General features: G+C 50.5%; 1 protein-coding gene across 6 annotated transcripts in view; it reads right to left on the reverse strand.

Moving 5' to 3' along the window:
* Positions 1 to 27690, reverse strand: part of ALDH2 (aldehyde dehydrogenase 2 family member) — a 79377-nt gene that overhangs the window by 49939 nt on the left and 1748 nt on the right. For all 6 annotated transcript variants that reach the window (XM_068111905.2, XM_068111908.2, XM_068111906.2 and 3 more), the window contains exons 3-4: positions 17508 to 17612; positions 17217 to 17357 (exon numbers count right to left, since the gene is read on the reverse strand). In XM_068111905.2, coding sequence (XP_067968006.2) covers positions 17217 to 17357; positions 17508 to 17612 — 246 coding nt within the window. The remainder of the gene's footprint in view (positions 1 to 17216; positions 17358 to 17507; positions 17613 to 27690) is intronic.

Genomic DNA, 27690 nt, shown 5'->3' on the forward strand with positions numbered 1-27690 from the left:
CATGCGCAGGAACTCGAAGAGTCCGAATGGCTTGATGACCGCCATCTTCGGGACGTCCTCCGGCCTGACGGGGACCTGATGGTAGCCGCGTATGAGGTCCACCTTCGAGAAGAAGGACATGCCCGCCAAACGGGTGGAAAAGTCCTGAATGTGGGGGACGGGGTAGCGGTCGGGAGTCGTGGCGTCATTGAGACGGCGATAGTCCCCGCACGGTCGCCATCCCCCGCCGGGCTTCGGCACGATGTGCAGCGGCGACGCCCAAGCGCTCTCTGAGCGCCGAACGATGCCGAGTCGCTCCAGGGTAGCGAACTCTGCTTTTGCCACCGCCAGCTTCGTCGGCTCGAGGCGGCGTGCCCGGGCGTAGACCGGTGGCCCGACGGTGGGGATGTGATGGGCCACCCCGTGCTTGACGGCCCCCGCCGAGAAGGTGGGCCGCGTGAGGGCCGGGAAGCCGGCGAGGAGGCGGGTGAATGCGTCCGCTGCCGGAAGCGTACAGACCAACGTGGCCGGAACCGAACCGTTCGGCAAGCCGCTTGGCAAGCCGCTCGTTGAGCTGGGCAACGCACAAGCGAGCGAGCTGAATGTCTCGGCCTGGACAAGACGTCTGCGCTTGACGTCGACCAGGAGCCCATTAGCGCACAGGAAGTCCGCGCCAAGCAGTGCCATGGGCACGTCGGCGGTGACCAACGTCCATCGGAAAACCTGCCCTCCGAACCGCAGAGAGAGGCAGCGTTTTCCGTACGTACGGATGGGCGTCCCATTCACGGCAAGCAGCGCGGGGCCCCCACCCGCGGCGTGCTTGTCTGACGTGCCGGCGGGAACGACACTCACCTGCGCTCCCGTGTCGCACAGGTAACGGCGCCCGGAGAAGGTGTCCGTTATGAACAGCAGGCTGCTCGAACGGCCGGCGCTCATCGCCACTATTGAGCGCTGGCCCGGGCGTTTCCCGACCTGTTGAAGGAGCATGGTGGATGACACTGCCGAGCTTCGTGGCCGAACTTGGCGTGGAACCAGCACCAGGTGGTGGAGCTGGAGGAGCGCGGCTGGCTCCGCCAGGCCGGTGGGGTTGGCGGGTTTCCCCGCGGTGGCGGTTTTCGCCGCGGCGGTGGGCGGGGCGTGGCGGCGGTCACGAGGTGCGTATCAGCATGCTGCGTATGCTGTATAAGCTGATGCTGTGGAACAGCAGCATCAGCAGCATCAGCAGCATCAGCCTCGAGGGTCGTGACGGCCACGCCGACTCTCGCCCGCGTGTCCGAAGCGGCGAAGTACCTGTCCGCCTCGGCTGCCAATGCTCGGGGTTCCGTTAGCCCGGTCCCGGCAAACGCGAGGCGAACCTGCGCTGGAAGTTGGCGACGGAAAAGCGCCCGGAATAGAGAACCGGGGGCTTCGTCGCCCAACAGTGACAGCATGTGGTCCATTCGGACCGACGGGCGCGTGTCACCGAGCTCGGGGAGATCCAGGAGGCGGTCGGCCCGTGCGTCGTCCGTGAGGCCGAACGTGGCTAGGAGTAGCCGCTTGAGTGCCTCGTACTTGTGGCCGTCCGGTGGGTGGCGAAGGACGGACACAACTCGAGCGGCCGTGCCGGGCCCGAGGGAGGCGACGACGTGGCAATAGCGCGTGTCATCGCCGGTGAGGCGCCGAAGCTGAAATTGGGCTTCGGCCTGGACGAACCAGACTTCGGCCTGAGCCTCCCAAAATTCGGGAAGTTTGATGAAGTTGGCCATGGCAATGGCGTCGCGTGTGGAAGGATCGCTCCGGCAGATCCAACGTCGAGGGGGTCACCAGTAAAGCGCGGCGTTACGCGCGCTGCTTGCGAGCAAGGAGGAAGCGGACAAGCGGTAACTTATAAGCGTCTTTATTTCAGGAGCTCACTGTAACACTGGCGTGCTCCGGGCTGCGCGCCCGGTGTATATCATGAGGCCACGCCTACCCCTCGGGCGTGGCCACCGCCCACTTGGTGCGCGGAATGATGTCACCACGCCAGTGGGCTTTTGTGTCCACCACAGTATGAAGAAGAAAAAGGTGTATAACATGGCAATGACAAAGAAAAGGGGAGGGTGGGGGAGTACCCCCCAAACTTTGGATCCCTACTCAATACTCATCCCTTATTTACCAACCGATTGCTCTGAAACCCGATACAGCCCTTTTACTCAATGGCCCACAGGATCGCTCTGTCTTTGATTTTTTGATTTCCGATCGGGGGCTCCCGATGGGATTGGGAAGGTGAGAGGGGAGAAACTCAAACCACTGTGCCATGATATATATTGTTGCGGATATGGGATTGGCATCCATCCATATCCGCTTGTAAATATTCCCCTATTTCCTCCATACTTCCCAACTATCCCCAATCCCCCATTCCCTAGTCCCATTTTCTGTAAACAACACTCTGTAGACCCGACCTCCCCCTATTTCCCCCATTAAATGTCGCATCCAGGTCCACCGCATCTCACGTAGACAACTATAGGACATCTTGCTAGTTATTCTTAGTCTATGTCAGTTAAGGACTCGTTTCCATTAATTCTGACTCTTCGTTGCACCAGAATGTGATTGTATGGCACCGTTAGGAAGTTTAGGACCTCCCAATACCTCCCCGCAGCTCTTCCTCACGGTTCAGCAACAACAACAACAACAACATCTCGCGAGATCTTGGAGACGGCGGCAGGGATTTTCGAAGCTCCACACGGTCTCCACGTTTTTCGAAGTTAAGTCTGTTCACAATTGTATTTTGTCGAAACTGTATTTATCTTTCGGTGTGTGAAGTTATTGTGTGCAACTTTGGTTGTTTCTCGGTGTTTATCTTTCATAAATTGATCGTCTGTTTGCCGTGTCGCGAGCAAGGCCTTGTACAGTGTGCACTGTACAACCTTGAGGCTTTGTTTTTCTCTCAGTGGTCCGTCGTTTGTGATCCAATAACTTTCGTTCTCTGTATTCCCAGGCTTTTCACCCATAGCCTACTTCCTTGTGTAAATCTCAACTCGAAAAAAAAAAAAAAAAAAAAAAAAAAAAAAAACATTTCCTTCTCTGTTCTCATTCGTTTATTCATTCTTATTCGTTCGTTCGTTCTTCGACCACGTGTTTCTCCCCCATTTCCCCAGATAGTTTTCACTCATTAACCTTCAATGTTTACACTTTCCCCTCAAGTTATGTATTCCGTCATATTTTATAACACCTTTTTCTTCTTCTTCTTTAAAAGGCTGCTTTCGACTTGCTCACCAAATCAATTCATCCCAAAAAAAATATCCATCTCCTATAGTGCCTTTGTTCTACATTCCCTAAACTCTCCTGCACTCCATCCTCCATCCAGCGTCCTTAAACGTATTTTTAACTCGAAGGTCACAAGAAACTCATTTTGCAATAAATGTTCGTTTCCCATAAATCGTACACTTTCAAAAATCCAATCTCACCCCTCCCCTCCAAATCTTCCCCATAACCCCTCCCCTCCAAATCTTACCCATCACCCCTCCCCTCCAAATCTTCCCCATCACCCATCCCTTTCAAATCTCCCCCCTTGCCCCCTCCCTCCTAAACTACTCCCTCACCCCTCCCCGCCAAGACGCCCCCTCGCCCCTCCCCTCCTAGACTCCTGCCTCACCCCTCCCCTCCAAATCTCCCCCATATCCCATCCCTTTCAAATCCCTCCCCTTGTCCCTTCCCTCCCAAACTCCCCCCTCACCCCTCCCCTTCAAATCTCCCCACCCTCATTGCTTCTCAATTTCCCCCCGCTCACTCCCCCTCCTCAAAGCGTCCTCCCCGCTTCTTCCCCCTTCAAACTCTCACCTCCATCTCCCCCAACCTTCTGCCTCGCTCTTCCCCCTCCTCAAATAACACCTCATTGTGGCTCACCCAATCACCATCAAACCTTTTGTCCGCCCCATCCTTCCCTTTCTCCGAGCTATTCTGAAATCTCTGACACACCTTCAACAGCTCTCCCTACCTCTTCCACCTCTTCCACATCTTACCCTACCCCTCCTCCCCCCTGTTCTGTATCTGATGCTCCCCCTTCCTCTTCATTAACGGTATGGACCTCAAACATCCGGGGCCTTCGTTCAAACTTAACTGATCTCTCCATACAGGTTGCTTCTGTCAAACCAGACGTGATCTGCTTAACAGAAACTTTCCTCCTTTATGATGTCTCTGATTCCATAGTATCTCTCCCGGGCTACTCCCTCCTCCGGTATGATAGACCTGAGCCTCGTCCTGGAGGCGGGGTTGCTATCTTTATCAAAAACTCTCTTCCTCACTCGCCCTGCACTGCACTCTCTCCACCTCACCCCCAGGAATACCTCTGGCTACGGCTTCCCCTTCGCTCCCACCTCTTGTTCATATGTGTGTTGTACCGTCCACCAAACAGTGATGACTCCATCTACATCTCGCTGTCTGATGATATGGACCAACTTCTATCTACTCATCCCAACTCTCTCTTCCTCATATGTGGTGATTTCAACTGTCATCATGCCAGTTGGCTGGGTGTGGGTACCTCTCTCACCAGCCATGGCTCCTCAGCAAAGGACTTCTGCGACTCACTGGGACTGACACAATCTGTCAATTTCCCGACCCGGATCTCAGTCAACGGAACATCTTCTCTTCTGGACTTGGTTATGACTAACTTCCCTGAAAATGTCTGCTGCTCTTCTTCTGCTCCGATCGGATCATCTGATCATGTCCTTGTTAAAGTGGACATCTCTCTGACCATCCTCAGGGAGCCTGCTCAGCGTCGACGAGTCTGGCATTTCACTCAGGCCAACTGGCACGGTCTTCAAGCAGCCATCAATCATCTGGACTGGTCTCCCATCTCTACCACCTCTGACATCAACTCATCCTGGGAATTCTTCCAAAGTAAATTGCTCTCTCTCATGCACAGATTTATCCCATCTCGTCTTCAGTTGTCATACCCTTCCTCCCGTCCATGGTACACGGAATCTTGTGGTGAGGCTGTTGCCCAGAAACAACTTGCCTTCGTCTCCTGGAAAGCAAATCCAACGGAAGGAAATCTCATTTCCTTTCACAAAGCCCGAAACAAGTGTGTGTCCACCCTCAGGAGAGCCAGGAAACAATATCTCTCCGTTCTCAAGACCGAACTCTCTTATCTGTCTCCCTCTTCCAAATCCTGGTGGCGTCTGGTCAAATCCGTTTCTGGTGTTTGTTCCCCCTCCATCCCCTCCCTTACCTCAAACGGCTATACAGCTGACTCCGCACGTGAAAAAGCTGAATGCCTCAACTCTGTGTTTGCCTCTAAATCTTGTGTCCCAAACCCATCCCTCTCTGTACCCACCATACCCAGTCGTACCCTGCTGCTCCTGGACTCCGTGTCCTTTCCTCCTGACAAGGTGGAAAAGTTTCTGTCAACCCTCGACTCTGATTCTGCAACTGGACCCGACGGCATCAGCCCACGGGTCCTAAAATCCTGCTCTGCTGCTCTATCTCACCCTCTCGCTGTTCTCTTCACCCTCTCTTTTGCTCAAGGTCAACTGCCATCTGCTTGGAAATCAGCCAACATCACCGCTTTGCACAAAAAAGGTGCAAAAACAGATCCTAGCAACTACAGACCAATCAGCCTTCTCCCAATTATCAGCAAAGTCATGGAATCCATCATTGCTTCTGATATGAAATCTTTCCTCTTCTCCAATGGCTTGATCTCTGATCATCAATTTGGTTTCAGACCAGGTCACTCTACTCTGGACATGCTGCTTCTGCTGTCTCAACAATGGATGGAGGTCCTCAATGCCAAACAGGAAATTAGAGCTGTCTCCCTCGACATATCACGTGCCTTCGACACGGTCTGGCACCCCGCTCTGCTCACCAAACTCTCCTCCTTTGGTATCCATGGAAATCTCCACGCATGGCTGGCGGACTTCCTCTCTAGTCGTCGTCAACGTGTGGCCCTGAATGGGTTTCTCTCATCTCCTCTTCCTGTTCAGGCTGGAGTTCCCCAAGGCAGTGTTCTGGGCCCCGTGCTTTTTCTGGTCTTCATCAATGATCTCTCTGACTCTCTCGAAAATCCTCTCTATCTCTTTGCTGATGACTCCACTCTCTGCCGCTCCATTCCTCTTCCCTCAGATCGGCAGTCTGCTGCCTCCTCACTCTCTGAAGACCTGGACAAAATCACAGACTGGTCAAACAAGTGGAACATGTCTTTCAATCCTGACAAATCTCACACTCTTACTATGTCTCTCCGAAAAGATCGACTGGACAACCCTCCCATCTACTTTCTCAACAATCCTCTCCAAGAAGTTCTGTCGCTCAAGATTTTGGGTCTCACTATCTGCCATGATCTTTCTTGGGAAAACCACATTTCCAAGCTGGCCTCCAAAGCCAGTCGCCGACTGGGCATCCTCCGCCGTGCGAAGTCCTTCCTCGGCACACCTGAGCTCCTCACCACATACAAGGCTTTCATCCGCAGCTCAATGGAATACTGTTCTCCCCTATGGGCCGGTGCTCCTGCCTCACACCTAGCTCGGCTTCACGCTGTTGAAACCAAAGCTTTCAGAATTATTGGAATCTCCCGCGATGAAGCTATCTCTGAGGGCCTTTCACTCACTCACCGCAGGCAGGTAGGTGGTCTTTCTGTCTTCTACCGACTCCTCTCCGGCCTTGCACCCCCAGCTCTCTCTGTGCTCTGTCCCCCAAATATTCCTACAGGTCGCACAAGATCTGCCAGCAACCCTCTGATGGTTAAACTGCCGAAATCTCGGCTCTCCGCTCACCTTCACTCTTTCATTCCTCTTTTCTCCCGCCTCTGGAACAAACTCCCTCACTCCCTTCAATCCCACTCCTCCCTCCAGGTCTTTAAAACAGCTGTTCACCACCATCTCTTATCTTCCCCCATCCAAAACCTTGATCTTTTCTACCCCCGCTAATTCACCCCAGATCCACCTTGTTTGAAATTCCAACTTCTTTCCTGGAAGTCCTGGCAGTGTCCATATGTTTTATACCTCTCCCACTGCCCCCTTCCCACGCCCCCCCCCCCCCCAAAGCCCTCGCCCTCTCTCAGATCTCTCGATGTCTCCATGTCTCTCGGTCCCTGCTCTCAAATGTTGTGTTTGTGTCCTTCCCCCTCTCTCCCCATCTTGTCTACCGCTCCCTATGTTATATGTTTTATGTGTCGGTTTGTCTTTCTGTGTGATTAATGTTCGCTCTTTCACGAGCCTCGATATTGTATACAAAAAAAAAAAAAAAAAAAAAAAAAACAACAACAACAACAACAACAGCGGCGGCGCGGGGAGTGCGCGTCCTCACTCCGGCTTGGTTGGTAGGGGGTGTTGGGAGGGCACCAGGCCTTTCCAACGAGCCGCCATCGAACATGTGCTCGACGGGGTTACCAAGTAGGGGCTCGCTGTCAGCTCCTCGTCAAGGGCGGAGCCCGGTAACCCCCGCACCCAATAGAAGCGGCGGACCGGTCCCATCTGGGGCGGAGCCAACGAGCCGAGGGCGTGTGACTCCCCGCTGAGCATGCGCAGGAAGAGGGAGGTGACGTCAGATGCGCGCTGAGCTTGGAGAGAGAAGGACGCCACCTCCGAGCGCTGTGACACCTCCCTGCATCTCTGGACTGGACCGTGCTTTATCCTGTCCCTGAGCCAAGGTGCACCTTGTGCTATCGACTGCCTGTCCTTCCCTGCCATCAATCCCTGTGTAAGTCAGTCTTGTTCCGTTTGTCTGTGGTCTGTCTGGGATAGATAAGATTGTATCTAAGTGCCTATCTCTTCTGTGTCTTTTACCTCACTCTACCTTGTAATCTACCCCTTTTCTCCACCACTAATTATATCCTCCTCCGGAGGTCTTGAGAACTGTACCCCTTGCGTCGTTTCATTTATCCCAGTCGTTGTGTCCTTTCCATCATTGATTTAGCGTAGCGCGATTTGGCCAACGTTCGAGTGGAATCGGGTGAGTTGGGGGTAATCGGGTAAACTGTGCGAACACGGCGGCCATTCCGCTCGGTCAAGCAACATCTTTAGCCGTGTCCGTAACAATTGGTGTCAGGAAGTGAGATTGGACCCGAAGCGCGCTTAACGCGCTCAAAATTACAAGCAGTGTGAAATTTGTTTTGTTTTAAAATAAAAACCCGAATTTTGAAAGTCGCGCTATGGCAGATCAAGACGGCTGGGTTCCGGTAGAGGAGAGTGAGGCAGGGTCGATCCAGGACCAAATTGAGGGACAAGAGGAGAGCGAAGCAGTGAGGGCGGCAGGTTCGCAAAATGGCGTCCTCGCGCACATGGTTGTTGCGGCACCAAATTTAGCCGCGCCCATGGTCGCGGTAGCCCGAACCCGAGATGCCAATGAATTGGAACCTGTTTATGAAACAGATGATGGCCTTTATGGTAAAAACAGACGATAATTTCAAAGGGATGGATGCTCAGGGTGAGCGATTGGAGGGCCAAATGGGGGTAATGGGGTCCAATAGCGAGAAATTGAGGGAGGACATGGGGGCCAATAGCCAACGGTTAGAACAAAGGATGGGGGCCCAGATCGGAGGGTTAGGGAGTAGAATAGAGGGATTAGACAATAGATTAGGGGAAATACAGGAGGGGTTAACGGGGGTGGAAAATAGAATGGCTGCCCAGGAGAATCAGATAGAGGGAGTGAAAAATGGGTTAGAGGGGTTAGAAAACAGTATGGAAGGCAAATTGAGGGACATGAGGGACCAAGCGGAAAGGGAAGTTTAAAAATGGGGCAGCAGATAGAGGGGGTCAGAATGGGGGTAGAAACTAAATTGGATGCTCACAGGGAGGAAATGGAGCAGATGAGGGTGGCATCTGGGCAGGAGATGCAAGTGATGGGAGAGGAGATCAGAAGAGGTGTGAGTGAGGAGGTCAGAGGAGTGCGCGAGGAGGTGAGGCACTGTAAGGAGCGCATGGAGAAGGAGGTGAGAAAGGGGACTGTAAAATTGCAAGGTGGTATAGAGGAGTTGACGCTGGGAGTAGAACAACTGACAGTGGGACAAAAGGAGTTGGGGGACCAGGTAAAGAAGAACACAGCGGTAATAGAGGGTTTAAAATCGACACAGAAGGAGATGAAAAAGGACGTAGGGGTAATTAAAAAAGAGTGTCAGACGGTACATGAGGACCTGACGAGGAAAATGAACAAGGTGGTAGAGGTGATGGAGGTTAAAGAGCGGGAGGTGCGGGAGCACATAGAAAAAAATAAGGTGGAGTTAGAGGAAGAACTTAAGGGGGCGCACGAGGAGATGAAGGAGGTGAAGCAGAAATTAGAAGAAGTGGAAGAAGGGGTGAGCGAAATTAAGAAGCGACGGAGAGAGGATAAGAAAGAGATAAAGGAGGAAGTAAAAGAATTGGTCCAAAGTCTGTGGTCGGATCGTGATGATGTGCTCATTAACCGGATGAGGGATTCGCAGGTGATGGAGGAGAAGTGAAGAGAAAGAGGACCCGGTGTAAGTGGTGACCAATATGGTCGTGCGTATGATGCGCCAGGTGATTTAATAAGCTTGGGGGTCGAGATAGACCCGGATGTTCGTGAGAGGCCAAGAGTGAGGTGTATGGCTGGTCCGGAGGGTATGGAACGAGGGTGCGAGCGAGAGGGTCCGGTGATGGGAGAGGTGCGAGGTGTGAGTGAGCAAGGTTGTGGTGGTATGGAATGGGTAGCGGGTTGCGGAAGTGTGACCCATGCATCGACACCAACAGGGGTAGTTTTTAGAGGGACAGGGGAGGCACGGGAGCCCCTTGGGGGTAATGTACTGTGGGGGCCCGGCCGGTTCGGCCCCGCGCTGACCCCGCAAGGGGCGACGCAAGGGGTCCGGCAGGCGGGCAACGACTCGCATACGAGGTGGTCCCACAAGGTCCCACTCGCGCCGTATGACGGCAAGAGTGATCTACGCGCGTACCTGGCGCAGTTTGACTGTGTGTGTAAGGGCAACGGTTGGGGTGAGGACGAAGGTGGAGTACACCTGGTGGCCGCATTGCGCGGCGCGGCGGCGGAGGTGCTGACGGCATTACCACCGGGTGCTCTCACCCTGCCAGCCCTCCGCGACGCCCTAATTAATCGATTCGGCATTGAACAGCAGAGCGAGCTTGTTAAAGCTCAGCTTGCGCTGCGAAAACGCAAGCCCCAGGAAGCCATCGGGGAACTTGCCCACGACATTCGCCGCGCAGTGGGGATCGCACATGCTAGCATGGCAGCGGATTCCCGGGAAAGCCTGGCGCTGGACCATTTTATCCAGGCCCTCCCGGATATTGAGCTCCGGCAACAGCTCGCCATGTGGCGCCCGCAGACTCTGAGCCAGGCGGCTGACGCTGCGGCCCGTTGGGAAGCAGCGAGGCCCCTGGCCCGGGGGAGCAAGCGTCACGTAATGGCGGTCCGCCAGGTGGGACCCCCGATGGAGGGCGGACCCCTTAGGGGGCCCGCCCCCGACGTGAGTCCTGACTTGGCGGGCATGGTCCGGAGGCTGGTGGACCAGCGCCTGGCGGGACCTGGACCATGGCAGGCGGCCCCGGAGGTGGCCCGCGGTGGACCACGAGCGGGTAATCCAATTCGGACCTTCAGGGGGGAAAATTTGGAATTCCAGAGACAAGCACCTTATCAGGTGAGGTGCTATACCTGCAACCGTCTGGGTCACCTGGCGCGGCACTGTCGAGCCACGCGCCGGGATGATCCCCGGCGGTTGAGGTCCTTAACTCCGCCCAGGGGGGAGCGGGTTAGCCGACCCCAGACACCCCCCCGCCAGACCCCGGGAAACTAGAAGGCCTTACACCGGCGAGCAGGCGCCCCCGTGGATTGCCTCGGCTTTAGATGCCGAGGCGGGACCCAGTACCTCTGAATAAGGGGGGCTTATTAGTGCCAGAGGACTGGGGGATTGATGAGCGATGCGCCCGGTGGGTAAGGGTGGCATCCCTGCCACCCTTCCCATGATTGGGGGCAAATGCGCACTAGATTAGGGGGTTGATGGCAGTGAAAACTAGCCCGGGTGGGTTAGGATATTGTGTGTAGGGATCTAGCGAAGATGACATTAGGTAACGTTAAGGTTTAGATAGTGACTGATACCTGTAGTGGGGACGTAGTAGCTTAGTGTTTGATAATGACGTGGGAGCGCTGAGTGTAAGGGAAGACGGAGAAGCGCAAGTTTCAGAGGGGAGTAGTTAGATGAGATGATGCTGTGTGAGAACTGGACAGGTGTGTGGAGCAGTGTATGAGTAGTGAGTGTTGTGGATCAGCGCGAATGCGCTTGGGGGAGAGAAGGGTGCAGGCGGCACCAAGTATGAGAGCACAGGTGGAGCAGAGAATGAGTGGTGTGGAGAGAGTTGGAGTAAGTGGTACGGAGTGGTGTGCATGGTGCGAAGGTGTGGATGGGGGAAGAGTGGACCCCTTTTCACGAGTACCCGGGGAGGGTAGTTTAAAGAATAGTTAGAAGGTATAGGTAAATTGTGGTTGGATATTGGCATTTGTGGTGCGGTTGCAGAATGGTATTGTGGATGGGTGCATTGGTGTGGTGAAATTGGCTGGTCGTGTGGCCTGTTAGTATGAGTGTGAATAGTTGGGCACTCCGCCACTGTTAGATGTCGGCCAGGTGAGGCCGCAGGTGGGCTCTGGGAGCCGTAAGTGTCAGTGGGTGCCTGAGGATCCCGGGTGTGGATCGGGCAGCCCGTGCCAGAGAGGGCACTGAGGGGGTGAGAGTGCGAGAGGGCCTTCCCCAGTTAGTTAGGTTAGGGTGAGGAGCAGGTGAGCTCGGTAGGCAACAACAGTGGTGGAGGTGTGCAGGTGGGCGGACCAACTGGGAGCGTCACACGACCCAGCCACCGAAATTGTGCGGGGGCACCGAGTGATGAATCGGGGGAGTGAGACCCCAACTTGAGAAGCACCACAGTTTGGTCAATGGGAATTGGTTTTTAGAACCCATAGTGTAAGTTGGCCAATGGATTGGCAGGGAAAGACCCCGGGTAATGTAAAGTTGTTAAAGTCATTTAGGAGATAGTTAGGATTGATGAACCTGTCGCACCATACGCAGCCACTTACCTGAGGTGATGATGATGACTCCACACCTGTGTTCCTTTGTTCTGTGTTGCAGGAAAGGAGAATTGCTGTGTGGATTTGTGAGACGCATCACGACGTGGATGAGACATTGGGGTGATTCCATCTCTCCCTCCTTAGGAGGGACTGATGATGAATTGGTGATGACAAATTTTGATGTTGAGTTGGAGATGGCAAATTTTGATGAGAGTTGGAAATGGCAAATTTGATTGGTTAGGAGGGAGAGAAGATGAATTTGGTTTATGGGAGGAACGGGGAAGACAGTAGGGACGTTTGTTGATGTGTAAAGTAGATGTTTATGGGTAGTGTTGTGTTTTGTGGATACAGTAAGGGGTAAGGGAGGGGCAATGTAGGTTACCTGGTGGGGGGGGGGGGGGGCGTACGGTAGGAACGTACCTGTCTCACCTGGTTCCCATGTGCCCCCAGTGTGCATTACCTTGCATTGCGTGCACTTTTGCGCCCTTACCACCTTACTCACTTGTCTTCTTTTGTCTCCCACCTCCGAGGATCTGGCTTTGGGGCATAGAGAGAGGAGAGAGAGGTGCTGGCTCTGCAGTTGTGGGCCTGTACTTCCGCTGCTTGCTGCCTGGATCGATACACCATATGGACCGCAATTTTGGTGGCCGCCCACAATGGACCGCAGTTCTTTTGCGGGCAAGCACCACCCGTTGATGGACCTCTGGGTCAACGTGGCACCTATGCCATACAGGTGAACCACTTATAGTTGGCCCCCTGACGGCCACAATTCAGAAATGGACGCGGTTGGCACCTTTCTTTATTTCTAAAGAAGCCAGAAGGCCAAGTGCACTCCATGAAGGCAAGACCAGCGGCAGAACATCGGCCGGCTGCGACACCACCGGTGACCATGGACACTTGATTGTGCCTTTTTTTTATTGAACACTTTATTGGTGCACCGGATGGTGCTGACTGTACATAATGGGGTGGTGCTTTTGGTGCTTGGACGGGGTGCTCTGCACATTATTAAAGGCCGTAGGGCCACAGGGCACTCGTGGGTTGGTGTATCGATGCTGGCATGCGTGCTCTCTCTCTATGCATAACATCTGCATGTGTTCCTCAAAGAACAGGTCCTGGATCGTAGTGTAAATATCAGTCTTGTGTAAATAATGCTCCCTACCGGCTGTATGTTTAGTTTGAGAATGCTTTCCGCGATTCGGTTATCCTGTGGGTGTGTTTCTGTTAGGAGAAGGGTGCAACATCGCAGGGGGACATATTTACTCATTTGTGAACATCTGTAAAACTGTCGCACTCAGGGTTGAGTTAATAGTAGAGGGAACTACATCTGAGTGCCACACTAACGTAGGTAAAAATTTATCGGGTCGGTACGCCCCGAGGTAGAGAAGGGTGCAATGTTGCGGATATGGGATTGGCATCCATCCATATCCGCTTGTAAATATTCCCCTATTTCCTCCATACTTCCCAACTATCCCCAATCCCCCATTCCCTAGTCCCATTTTCTGTAAACAACACTCTGTAGACCCGACCTCCCCCTATTTCCCCCATTAAATGTCGCATCCAGGTCCACCGCATCTCACGTAGACAACTATAGGACATCTTGCTAGTTATTCTTAGTCTATGTCAGTTAAGGACTCGTTTCCATTAATTCTGACTCTTCGTTGCACCAGAATGTGATTGTATGGCACCGTTAGGAAGTTTAGGACCTCCCAATACCTCCCCGCAGCTCTTCCTCACGGTTCAGCAACAACAACAACAACAACAACGGCGGCGGCGCGGGGAGTGCGCGTCCTCACTCCGGCTTGGTTGGTAGGGGGTGTTGGGAGGGCACCAGGCCTTTCCAACGAGCCGCCATCGAACATGTGCTCGACGGGGTTACCAAATAGGGGCTCGCTGTCAGCTCTTCGTCAAGGGCGGAGCCCGGTAACCCCCGCACCCAATAGAAGCGGCGGACCGGTCCCATCTGGGGCGGAGCCAACGAGCCGAGGGCGTGTGACTCCCCGTTGAGCATGCGCAGGAAAAGGGAGGTGACGTCAGATGCGCGCTGAGCTTGGAGAGAGAAGGACGCCACCTCCGAGCGCTGTGACACCTCCCCGCATCTCTGGACTGGACCGTGCTTTATCCTGTCCCTGAGCCAAGGTGCACCTTGTGCTATCGACTGCCTGTCCTTCCCTGCCATCAATCCCTGTGTAAGTCAGTCTTGTTCCGTTTGTCTGTGGTCTGTCTGGGATAGATAAGATTGTATCTAAGTGCCTATCTCTTCTGTGTCTTTTACCTCACTCTACCTTGTAATCTACCCCTTTTCTCCACCACTAATTATATCCTCCTCCGGAGGTCTTGAGAACTGTACCCCTTGCGTCGTTTCATTTATCCCAGTCGTTGTGTCCTTTCCATCATTGATTTAGCGTAGCGCGATTTGGCCAACGTTCGAGTGGAATCGGGTGAGTTGGGGGTAATCGGGTAAACTGTGCGAACACGGCGGCCATTCCGCTCGGTCAAGCAACATCTTTAGCCGTGTCCGTAACAATATATTGTTACGTGTGTGGGGGTAGGTAATGAAATACCTTAGTTGAGGTAGAATTGTATAGAGTAGTGTGCTCCGAATGTAGCGAAGAAGCCACCTCAATGTATCCAAGTTCGGGTTGGATGTCCGTGCAAGTGTTATGTGTATCCATGTGAGGGATGGAGCTATGCTAATTATTTAGGGCATAAGGGTAAATTCTCAGTATGTAATTGCCCTTCTGATTTTTCCCTTCGTTCTTATAAAGCACCCTCTGATAACCATGCGACCGGCCCATAATTAAAATAACATAATCGCCGACGGTACCCAGACACGACTACACCACCCAGCCAAATTTTCTCCATGGGCGCCAAGTGTGGCAGTGAGGCCATGCCCCGGAGGACGATTGGTTGGGATGAATCAACGGCGCTCGTTGATTGGAGCGAGTGCGACATCATTGTCGAACACTCAAGCACCAGGAGCAAAAAGGCGAAGCGACCGCCATCTATCTCTTTGCTCCTTCTGTCCCTAGCTGTTTGCAGGCGGTCGCATTCGTGCTCTCTACGTTCCTGGCTGCATGGAAGGCGGATGCATTTTGCTCTCTCTCCCTGTGCCCTTGACAGAGGCGGCTGCGCATGGAATGGTGCACGCTAGCAAAGCGAGTGGTGGAGCCCGGTGGATCGTGACTATCAGAGGAGGAAGGACTTTGGCCGTCGCTCCACGGGTCGGTGGCTGCTATGGGCCGACATCTTGTGTGGTTCCAACACCGGCCAAGGACGCCAGGTGGAGTATCGGCCAACGCACCACACCACATTTTATTTTTATTCCATCATCCCCTTGTGTTGTATACGAGTCCGAGTAGAGGTGCCTCAATATAGGAATTAGTTGGTTTTACTTTTCGTTTTGTTATTGCCTGCATTCTTTTCATTAAACCTTTATTTGTTACATTTTTAATCCCTTGTGATCTGTCTTGTTTATTTGTTCGTGGGTTCGAGGACACCTAGTGAAATTCGTGCAGGTAAGCCTCCACCCCCGCACGTGCAAAATGAACCGCCATAGTTGGGTATATGCCTGAGTTCAAGCTCGTTTGGTCATCTGTAGCCCTGAGGTCTTCACTACAGGGTAGACACGACAATATAATGTATGTATACGTATATATATTGTTGTGGATATGAGGATTGTGTTTTTTTTATTGTGTTTTTTATTGTATAGTACATTGTAAAAATATCGCCCTCCTGCCTCCAGTCTGTGTATAAAGGTCAAAGGTCGTTCCGTAGTTATTTCATAAGCACTCACGTTAGCCAATCATAGATTTCCCCCTTGTTGACAGTTATTTCCTTATTCTGTGTAGTAGGGTAAGGCCTTGTCTTCCATTAATTGACACTCCATTGCACCGAATTCAAATAAATAGATCCCCTTTTATTTTCATTCCCAAAGCCCCATTCCCAAAGCCTCGATTGCCAACTGCATTCGCCGCCATTGCCATGTGCTCCGGCTCGGAGAAGAAGGGCGTGTCTCCACCTCGTCATAGAGGGGAGGAGTGAGCTAGCCCCGAACAACCAACCAAGCACGAGGGGTTTGGTTTGAGAGGGCGGAGGAAGAGCGATCGGGGAGGTTCGAAAAGGTTCAAGGGTGGGGCTATATATAACCCATGGGAGACGCCCCCACCTGAGATGAGTTCTGAGTTCTGCAAAGAGACGAGCTTCAGAGAGAAGTGCGCGAGGAGGGAAGAGAAGCGAGAAGGAAGCCTTGAGACAAGTGCGACAGAAGCGCGGGGGAAGCCTTTAACACAAGTGCGCGAGAGAAGCGCGGGGGAAGCCTTGAGAGAAGTGCACGACATCACCCTGCTCGCTCCCAGCCTGACGAGGCCCGGCTTGCTGTGCGCCCTGCCAAGCCTTCCAGCTTGTGGTCCGAGCTGAACCTTCCTCCCGGTCCAGCCAATCGTTCCTGCCTCCATTCCCCATTCGTGTGAGTCCGTCTTCGTTTGTTCTGTCCTGGGTTAAGTAAGACTGTAATAGATAAGCTAGTATTTTCACTGTGTCTTTCTGGTCCATCCCTCTTTCTGCTTTATTGTCTTATCTTTCCTTCATCCTTGGTTTCTTTCAATCCTGTAAATAGTAATAAATAATAATCGTATTTCAAACCTTTTTGGCTCCTTCTTCTTCTTCACATCTGTGTCGCCTTTGTCTTTTCCCTATTGAATATCTGTGGCGCGATTTTGGCCAACGTTCAGGAATCGGGTTAGTCGGGGTAACTGTTCGGGCGCGGCGGCCATCCGCTCGGCAAATCCAGTAACATCTTATCCGCGTCCGTAACAATATATATATATATATATATATATATATATATATATATATATATATAAACTTCAAAGCTTTATTCTGAATGGTTCCTGCTGTTGTACTGTTGGAAGCACAACATTAAAGCTAATATACATGTGCAAAGGCTGCCATTTGGGCTTAAGTTGTACAAAGAACCTTCTGGTGAATCTGGTGATGTAGAAGGAGAAAATAAAGAATGAATGTTTTAATAATACATATCCTAGTTTTTGGTATATTTATATGTGTATGGAAAAATAAAATAACGTTATTGCTGAGGGTACTATAGAAAATTAAATAAATTCCAAATAGACATGCTGGTGGTAAACAGTTTTGAGCAATGGTCAAACTCTTCCTTGATACTATTAATGTTCTTCAGCCAATTAAATTGTGTTGTGGCTTAGCTTTGCACACAAGCATGGGCAGGTAATGTGTGCACCGGAAGTTACCGCCAGGTAATGCCTATCCCTCTCGATGAGGTCGGCAAGACGCAGCATCAACTGCGAGCGGGCTGAGGCGTCCATCTGTCGCCATGGTGACCCAGGGAGGAACGCACGACTGGCAGCCTTGACAGCGCGATCTACATCGACCTGTAAAGCATAATGAATAAAGCAGAGAAAGGAAGGAGCAGCAACCCTAATATTAGTGATAACAGTATAATTATTGTACGAGATAAACAATGTAGAATGTGATGAAGGGAGACGAAGGGAGACATTGTGGAATGTGAAGGAGAGACCAACCTTATCAGCCTCTGAAACCTGACAAATGGTTTCGCCCGTGGAGGGGTTCAATGTCGCGAAGGTACGGCCACTCTCTGGATCGGTCCATTCGTTGTCAATAAACAGCTAATAACAAGGATAACAGAGGACAAAAGGCAAGTTGATATGGATTCTGGAATTCCAACTTTGAGTTACAGCAACATAGGGCAACATTGTGCTGCAATCAGCTTTATATGACAATAAAGGTTCTAAACTCAGATGGTATTCCTGTTTAATAACACAAGCAAATATCAATTCAGGAAGCATTCCCATGATGAATAACCTTCCCAAGCCTGTGTGATAATGTGCATTAGCTCCTTCATAAAGATAAGAAAATAGGACTTAGCATTCATTACACATGGCCCAGTTATCGGCAAATCTCTATTTATGTTATGTTATGTTATGTTATGTTAGTATGTATGTATGTATGTGTCATGTTAGTATGCATGTTTAGTATGTATGTATGTATGTTATGTTAGTATGTATGTATGTTATGTTAGTATGTATGTATGTATGTATGTATGTATGTATGTTATGTATTGTCCTGTCTGCAGCTAGTTAAGACCAGCCTTGGAAGAATAGCCGAGACAGTTTCACTCCCAAGGCGACCAGCCGAATATATAGCGGTTATTTTTAGCGCATGTGGGAGGGAAGAGATGGAGGTATTTATCTCATGAAACACACGGCTTTATCCCGAAACGACAAACAAGTAAACACGACAAGGAAATTCAACAAATAAGATTTAATGAAAATAAATCAAGAAGTAAAATAAAGGCCGAGGTAAAACTAAATCCTATTTTGAGGGACCCTCCACACAGTCTCAAAAACACTCTCAAAAGATAAAATGAAAATAAAACCCCTTCGGCCAGCACTTAGCTTGACATCCCAATGAGCACTTTTAGGACCTTGGCGGCTGTGGAAACTAGGTTAGCCACACGCGTGGGAAGCGCTCCAAAATGGCGGCGTCGAACACCGCGTGTCGAAGGCACTACAAGCGTGAGGCGAGCAAATTAGACGGCTTCCTTTCGATTCTCTACCGTCAAGTGCAACGCGGCCTTCAGCTTCCAAGAGCCCAGCAGTCGTCCAAAACCTCCTGCAAAACACTGCTGACGCGGCAAAGAGCTCCTCGCTTCCCAAAACGTGCCTTCAGTCAGCACACAATCGTCCACGATTAGAACAAAATGGCTCCTTCTCCAAGCAAGAACCAGCTGAGCGAGGGAGAGAGAGAGAGAGAGAGAGAGAGCGAGAGAGAGAGCGAGAGAGAGAGAGAGAGAGAGAGAAAGCGAGAGACACGCTCTTCTTCCTCCTCTTCAGAGCCAATCACCAAAGTCCCTCCCAGTTCACCCCGCCCACAACCTCTGGGCTAATCATGTCCCTAAGGGGCGTGGGCCCGTTTCCTATGGTCCTTTAGAGGCAGAGCGTAGTCCGTTCGACAATGTTCGGGTTCCGTCGGCGGTTGTCGTTAAACGGAGGTTTTGCATGGCCGGCCTTGTAAATGTAAAACGTAAAGGGAAGGTCACAGAGGGAAATCACATCCTGGGGAAAACTAACCTTAATCCCTAAATAATTATATTATCACTGCTTCACCCCACATGTGAAGACACATAAACAATCTGAAGCTACAGTCTCCCTACTTAGGTACATCGAGATTTCTCCTACGCATCCATGGTTCATGCTATAATTATACAATCCTACCTTTACGATGGGTTTTCCTTAATCTACCCCCACAAACGTAATAGTATTGTTGCGGTTTTGAGTTTTGTATAATAAAGGTTAAATTTCCCCCTCATAGTTAGTCACACAAACAACATGTAGCCTCGCGATAGTGGTTATCTCTTAGTATTTGTGAGCATAGTCCTTTTCCTGTGTTAGTTCTGCGTTGAGTAGAGTAAGGAGAATAGGTCCTTCTCGTACTTCCATTGCCTTATCCCGCGCCTCCCTTACCTCATGCTTCTTTGTGCTGCCTTTGGCTTTTTGGCGCGAATGAAAACGAGGCCGGCCTGGCAAGTCGAGCAGGGACCGAATGAGGGCGGTGAAGAAGCTGACGGTAAGCGCGAGCCGCCAATCAGGGCTCACAGGGTGTGGCGGCAGCACTGCGTCACATGGCGTAGTTGGAAGGTTCGAGGAGGTTCAGGGCGTGTCGATATAAGCAGTTGCGCAAAGCCCCCACCAGCAATTGAGGTATGAGGACTGAGTTGGCATTGAGTGAGAAGTTGAAGGAGCGCAGTCAGCAGTAGAAGACTTTGAAAGATACGGGATCGGCGAAAGACGCGCATGAACCAAGATACGCGCTCATATGAAAGTGATGCTCGGTTGAGCTTGAAGCCGAGCCGATATAGTGCATTGAGTTACGCGAGTGACGGCGCGCTGGTTATTGAACGAGCTGTGGAACCGCCAGCCGCGCTGAGAGACACGTACTTTGCCTTCCTGCCTCATCATCTGCTTTTGTTCGGGAGACGCGCTACGAGGATCCTTCCACCGCCTGCTTGCCTTCTTCGCGGGACGTGCTGGGACCGTGGAGAGCCGGACGGGGCCGTTCCTGGACGACCACGTCGGCGCGTTTGGCCTGAACATCATCCTGCCTGCAATTCCCTGTGTGAGTGTGAACGGGCCCGAGTCTGGCAATTTTTAAGAATAAGACTGCTTAAGTTCTGCTCTGTGTCTCTGCTTCTACCGATCATTGTACATAATATTGGGAATAATAATGAAACCTGTGTTCTTCCTTCCATTCGATTGTTCTTGTGATTTCCACCATTGACTAAGCGTGGTCCGAATAGAACCGCTCGAATCGGGGTCCAATATTTAATGGTGACTGCACGGACCACGTGGTACGCAATCCGCTCGGTGTACTCAAATTACACGTGGCTCGTGCGAGGATTGGTTCCCCGCTTCCGTGGCGGCGCGGGTATTTAGGTACGAGCGAGACTTGGTCCCGAAACCCTACCTTGCGCTTGCCCGGAAGAGGCGTTTCAAGTCTCTCGGTTACGCCAGGCCCAGAAAGAACAAGGGGCTTAATCCTCCCTTGGTAAGGGTAAGAAGGGCGGCGGAAAACCGTAACAGTATGTTATGTTATGCATGGTATGTACAGTCGGACCCCGCTATTCATGGATTCCGCATATTCACGGGTGATAAAATGTGACCGGTTTCTCTATTCGCGTAAAAGTCTCGTGAATTCGCGTTTTTTTTTTTCTATTTGCGGCCGTGTTCCACGAATTCGCGGTTTTTCAGGGGCGCAAAAAAAAATTCACGAGCCGTTAGCTTGACATACGGTATATATAAAACCTTCGCGGATTATCGTCAACATTTGGGGATTTGCCTCGCCATTTGCGGGAGTTTCATCGACCTTCGCGGACTATCGTCGACATTCTCTGGATTTGCCTGACCATTTGTGAATTTTGCCTCGCCATTCGTGAATTTTCGTGACTCGGGAACCTATCCCCCATTTTTCCATTGAAACAATGCCCTGCTGTTCATGGTTTCGCTATTCGCGGATTTTCCAGGAACGTATCCCCCTGCGAATAGCAGGGTCCGAGGGTATGAAGCAACTCTATTTGGTTCTATTTTCTCCTCACTGGATGATTCTAATATTCCATCTCCCTCTGATGCATCCCTTACCAATCCCAATGATCTATTTTCATGCAGTCAAAAAGTACTCCCCTCTCTGGACACAAGCAAGGCAAACAGACAAGATGGCATCCCTCCTCGTGTCTTGAAGGAGTGTGCCTCAGAACTTGCTCTCATGCTTGCTCGTTATTGTGACAATTTTCCCAGGTCTCTGCCGATGGAACACATCCCCAGGTGTCTGCCATATAAGTGAAGGGACTGATGGACCCTCACTGTGAACCACGAGAAGAGACTTCATGTATGTTACACGCCTACACTTGAATTCTTCGTTCAGGTTTCAATGCTGTCCAGGGGTGTAGTCCTACCGGAGCAGCACTCCGGCACGTCACTCCATCGGAGGCAGAGCTTAGCTCGACAACAGTTAATAACTAGAGGTTCCAGGGAACCTGAACTCAACTGGTCTATATCAATATGGTTAGAATATGCATAATAGAACCACAAACTATATAGTTTATATGTGCTAAAGAGGTACAGTAACGTTGAAGGTATGTCATGTTTAAACAGGAAACTAGAAAAAATTGAGTTTTAAGTGAGGCATGAAAAGTAAAACTACAATTACTTTTCTCAGATTTCAGACTTGAATTTATTATATGTGTTGAGGTTTGTTACATACCATCTACACACCAAGTTTCAGCCTTCTAGCTGCATTAGGAAGTACCAAATTGACAAAAATTGATTTTTCAATATGGCCGCCCTGCCGCGACCATTTTTGGGCGTGCAATGCCCAAATGCAATCCCAAACTAGTCTTAAAGATGTCTTATGTCTCAAGTCTTATGTCTTAAAGATGCTGCATAACAAGTTTCATCAAATTTAATCAATATTTGTGACTTTTAGAGCGTAGACGTCCAATTGTTTACAGAGTGCTGTTTTGAGGAGATCTCGCGAGATCACGGCGAGGTCACATCTTTTCGAAGCTGTTCCATGCGCTCACGCTTTCGAAGCTAAGTGATCCTTCTCAATTGTGTTTTTGTCGAGACTGTATCTATCTTTCGGTGTATGTACCCACAGCGTATCTTTTGGAAAATTTTCGGTGCTAATTTTTCGTACATGTATACACAATCGTCGGTTAATGCGTATCGAGTATTCTGCGGCCTAGTACTCGTAGGCTTAGGCTACCGTACCGTCTCCGACCTTGTGGTTTTGTTTTTCTCTCAGCGATTCGTCGAATGCGCTGCAATTATTTTCGTTCTCTGTTTCGTCACAGTCGTTCACCCCATACCTCCTTGTTTAATATCTCTACTCAAAAAAAAAAAACCCAAAAAAATATTTCCTTCCCAGGTCTTATTCGTTTATTTGTTGTTCTTTTTTGTTCGTTCGTTCTTCGTTCGCGATCACGCGATCACGTGGTTAGAAATGTATAATCTCTCCCCTGAACAACTATTTTCTCTCATATATTATAACACCCTTTTCTTCTTTTCCTACAAAAGGATGCTTTCGTCTTGCTCACCAAATCTATTCATTCCAAAAAATATATATAATACCATCTCTTACAGTTCCTCCTTTCTACATTCCCTAAACTATCCAGAACTCCACCCCTCCTTCAGTGTCCTCAAACGTATTTTTGACTCGAAGGTCTCAAACTCATTTTGCAAAAAATGTTCGTTTCCCATGAATCGTACACTTTTCAAAATCCAATCTCACCCCTCCCCTCCAAATCCTCCCCATCACCCATCCCTTTCAAATCTCCCCCCTTGCCCCTTCCCTCCCCTCCCTCCTAAACTCCCCCCACACCCCTCCCCTCCGAGACTCTCCCTCGCTCCTCCCCTCCTAGACTCCCCTCTAACCCCTCCTCCTCAAAGCATCCTCCCTGCTTCTTCCCCCTTCCAACTTTCACCTTCATCTCCCCCAACCTTCTGCCTCGCTCTTCCCCCTCCTCAAATAACACCTCACTGTGCCTCACCCAATCTCCATCAAACCTTTTGTCCGCCCCATTCTTCCCTTTCTCCAAGCTATTCTGAAATCTCTGAAATCTCTGACACACCTTCAACAGCTCTCCCTACCTCTTCCTCCTCTTCCACATCTTACCCTACCCCTCCCCCCCCCCCCCCCCTGTTCTGGACCCGATGCTCCCCCTTCCTCTTCATTAACGGTATGGACCTCAAACATCCGGGGCCTTTGCTCAAACTTGACTGATCTCTCCATACAGGTTGCTTCTGACAAACCAGATGTGATCTGCTTAACAGAAACTTTCCTCCTTCATGATGTCTCTGATGCCTTGGTATCTCTCCCAGGTTACTCCCTCCTTCGGTATGATAGACCTGAGCCTCGTCCTGGAGGTGGAGTTGCTATCTTTATAAAAAACTCTCTTCCTCACTCGCCCTCCACTGCCCTCTCTCCACCTCATCCCCAGGAATACCTTTGGCTACGGCTTCCCCTTCGCTCCCACCTTTTGTTCATATGTGTGTTGTACCGTCCACCAAACAGCGATGACTCCATCTACATCTCGCTGTCTGATAATATGGACGAACTTCTATCTACCCATCCCAACTCTCTCTTCCTCATATGTGGTGATTTCAATTGTCACCATGCCAGTTGGCTGGGTGTGGGTACCTCTCTCACCAGCCATGGCTCTTCAGCAAAGGACTTCAGCGACTCACTGGAACTGACACAATCTGTCAATTTCCCGACCCGGATCTCAGTCAACGGAGCATCTTCTCTTCTGGATTTGGTTATGACAAACTTCCCTGAACATGTCTGCTGCTCTTCTTCTGCTCCAATCGGCTCATCTGATCATGTGCTTGTCAAAGTGGACATCTCTCTGACCATTCTGAGAGCCTCCTCAGCGTCGACGAGTCTGGCATTTCACTCAGGCCAACTGGCACGGTCTTCAAGCAGCCATCAATCATCTGGACTGGTCTCCCATCTCTACCGCCTCTGACATCAACTCATCCTGGGAATTCTTTCAAAGTAAATTGCTCTCACTCTCATGCACAGATTTATCCCATCTCGTCTTCAGTTGTCATACCCTTCCTCCCGTCCATGGTACACGGAATCTTGTGGTGAGGCTGTTGCCCTGAAACAACTTGCTTTCGTCTCCTGCAAAGCAAATCCAACGGAAGGAAATCTCATTTCCTTTCACAAAGCCCGAAACAAGTGTGTGTCCACCCTCAGAAGAGCCAGGAAACAATATCTCACCGTTCTCAAGACCGAACTCTCTTATCTGTCTCCCTCTTCCAAATCCTGGTGGCGTCTGGTCAAATCTGTTTCTGGTGTTTGTTCCCCCTCCATCCCCTACCTCACCTCAAACGGCTTAACGGCTGACTCCGCAAGTGAAAAAGCTGAATGCCTCAACTCTGTGTTTACCTCTAAATCTTGTGTCCCAAACCCATCCCTCTCTGTACCCACCGTACCCAGTCGTACCCAGCTGCTCCTGGACTCTGTGTCCTTTCCTCCTGACAAGGTGGAAAAGTTTCTGTCAACCCTCGACTCTGATTCTGCAACTGGTCCTGACGGCATCAGCCCACGGGTCCTAAAATCATGTGCTTCCGCTCTTTCACTCCCTCTTTCTGTTCTCTTCACCCTCTCTTTTGCTCAAGGTCATCTGCCATCTGCTTGGAAATCAGCCAACATCACCGCTTTGCACAAAAAAGGTGCAAAACAGATCCCAGCAACTACAGACCAATCAGCCTTCTCCCAATTATCAGCAAAGTCATGGAATCCATCATTGCTTCAGATATGAAATCTTTCCTCTTCTCCAATGGCTTGATCTCTGATCATCAATTTGGTTTCAGACCTGGTCACTCTCCTCTGGACATGCTGCTTCTGCTTTCTCAACAATGGATGGAGGTCCTCAACGCCAAACAGGAAATTAGAGCCGTCTCCCTTGACATTTCACGTGCCTTCGATACGGTCTGGCACCCTGCTCTGCTCACCAAACTCTCCTCCTTTGGTATCCATGGAAATCTCCACGCATGGCTGGCAGACTTCCTCTCTGGTCATAGTCAACGTGTGGCCCTGAATGGGTTTCTCTCATCTCCTCTTCCTGTTCAGGCTGGAGTTCCCCAAGGTAGTGTTCTGGGCCCTGTTCTGGGCAAGATATATATATCCAACGCCCTGTGCTTTTTCTGGTCTTCATCAATGATCTCTCTGACTCTCTTGAAAATCCTCTCTATCTCTTTGCTGATGACTCTACTCTCTGTCGCTCCATTCCTCATCCCTCAGATCGGCAGTCTGCAGCCTCCTCACTCTCTGCAGACCTGGACAAAATCACAGACTGGGCAAACAAATGGAACATGTCTTTCAATCCTGATAAATCTCACACTCTTACGATGTCTCTCCGAAAAGACCGACTGGAAAACCCTCCCATCCACTTTCTGAATAATCCTCTCCAAGAAGTTCTGTCACTCAAGCTTTTGGGTCTCACTATTTGCCATGATCTTTCCTGGGAAAACCACATTTCAAATCTGGCCTCCAAAGCCAGTCGCCGACTGGGCATCCTCCGTCGTGCGAAGTCCTTCCTTGGCACACCTGAGCTCCTCACCACATACAAGGCTTTCATCCGCAGCTCTATGGAATACTGCTCTCCCCTCTGGTCTGGTGCTCCTGCCTCACACCTAGCCCGTCTTCACGCTGTTGAAACCAAAGCGTTCAGAATCATTGGAATCTCCCGCGATGAAGCTAACTCCAAGGGCCTTTCACTCACTCACCGCAGGCAGGTTGGTGGTCTTTTCGTCTTCTACCGACTCCTCTCTGGCCTTGCCCCCCCAGCCCTCTCTGGGCTCTGTCCCCCAAATATTCCTACAGGTCGCACAAGATCTGCCTGCAACCCTCTTATGGTTAAACTGCCAAAATCAAGACTTTCTGCTCACCTTCACTCCTTCATTCCTCTTTTCTCCCGCCTCTGGAACAAACTCCCTCACTCTCTTCAATCCCACTCCACCCTCCAGGTCTTTAAAACAGCTGTTCACCACCATCTCTTATCCTCCCCCATCCAAAACCTTGATCTTTTCTACCCCCGCTAATTTCGGTCCCCTTGTGTTTTATACTTCTCCCACCCCCCCCCCCCCTTCCCACGCCTCCTGCCCCCAAGCCCTCTCCCTCCCACACTTCTCCCTGCTCTCAAATGTTGTGGTTGTGTGCTTCCCCTTCTCTCCCCATCTTGTCTTCCGCTCCCTCTTTTTGTATATTTTGTTTGTCCGGTTGATTTGTTTGTGAAATAAATGTTAGCTCTTTCACGAGCCTCGATTCAGTATACAAAAAAAAAAAAAAAAAAGACGACAGACAGACAGACAAACGGACGACGGACACTGGGTGTCGACAAAAACTCAGCTGGACATAGTCCAGTTGAGTTAAAAATAAATAATAATTAACTCCCACATTCATGACCGGTTGAGTTGTGTTTTGTATGCTTTCATGGCCAAATAAATAGGAATACACCTTGGATATGTTGAATACACCTTGGATATGTCGATACGTTGGACAGTTTGTCTCAGGAGCGGTATTATAATAACTTGGTTGAAGGTTTTTTAAGGTATTCTAGAATTTTTTAGGTCGTAAGTTGTCGACAGCAACCGCTCAGAGCTCAGAGAGCACTACTGGTAAAGTGATGCCCGGAACCATCTTACACTCTCCCTATCAGGATTGCTGGTCTTACTTTGTCTCACTCAAACTATATCTACCGGGCTAGCGTCAATCTCTCTTTCTTGGAAACAAACATCTCACACTTTTCCTACTCAGTTTCACTCCTCACCTTTACATTCTCTCTCTTTTATTTATTTTTCCTCACATTTATTAATGCAGATATTTTATGGCCTGGCCTATTGGTAAGGTGTTGTTGAAAAGCCTGGTTGATAACTCCTAAGTTGATAACCCTGGTGTTGGCTTAGCGGTTAGGGTGCCGGGATCCTGGGATCATGGGTTTGAATCCCGGTCGATCACTGAATTAACGCCAGGGGGGTTGACTCAGCCTGTCATCCTTCCGAGGTCGGGAAATTGAGCACCAGTTCACTGGTAATTTCCTGTGTGTCGCAAGAGGCGACCAACAGGGTTGGTGGCAGGAAGGGCATCCGGCCATAAAACATTGCTTCAAAAAGGGGACCACGGTGCCCGAAAAAGGCCAACCCCTGCTCTGCGGGGAAAAATGGCCTCTAAAGGTGGTTCCTCATTGAGGACTATTTCGTCCATGACTGGAGCCTTCAACATAAAAATAAAAAGGTAAAAATAAAAATAAGACAACACGAGGTTAGCGGTATCACAGACCTGGATGAATTGCTGAATACTAGGTCGAGAAGAGAGACAAACTTTTCAACCATTTTATATCCAGATTTAATGAATTATCTTATGATTACAAGGTATTTACACCCTGAAAGACATGACGGCATGGAAAGGTTTTGATGCCAATAACTAGTTGAAGTGTGTGTGTGTGTGTGTGTGTGTGTGTGTGTGTGTGTGTGTGTGTGTGTGTGTGTGTGTGTGTGTGTAAAGAAAGAACTGCCTTTAGAGGCCATTTTCCCCCACAGAGCAGGGGTTGGCCTTTTTTGGGCACCTTGGTCCCCTTTTTTGAAGCAATGTTTTACAGCCGGATGCCCTTCCTGCCGCCAA

The sequence above is a fragment of the Myxine glutinosa genome, chromosome 4 (genome assembly GCF_964187855.1).
Source record: "Myxine glutinosa chromosome 4, kmMyxGlut1.1, whole genome shotgun sequence".
Classification (NCBI taxonomy): Eukaryota; Metazoa; Chordata; class Myxini; order Myxiniformes; family Myxinidae; genus Myxine; species Myxine glutinosa.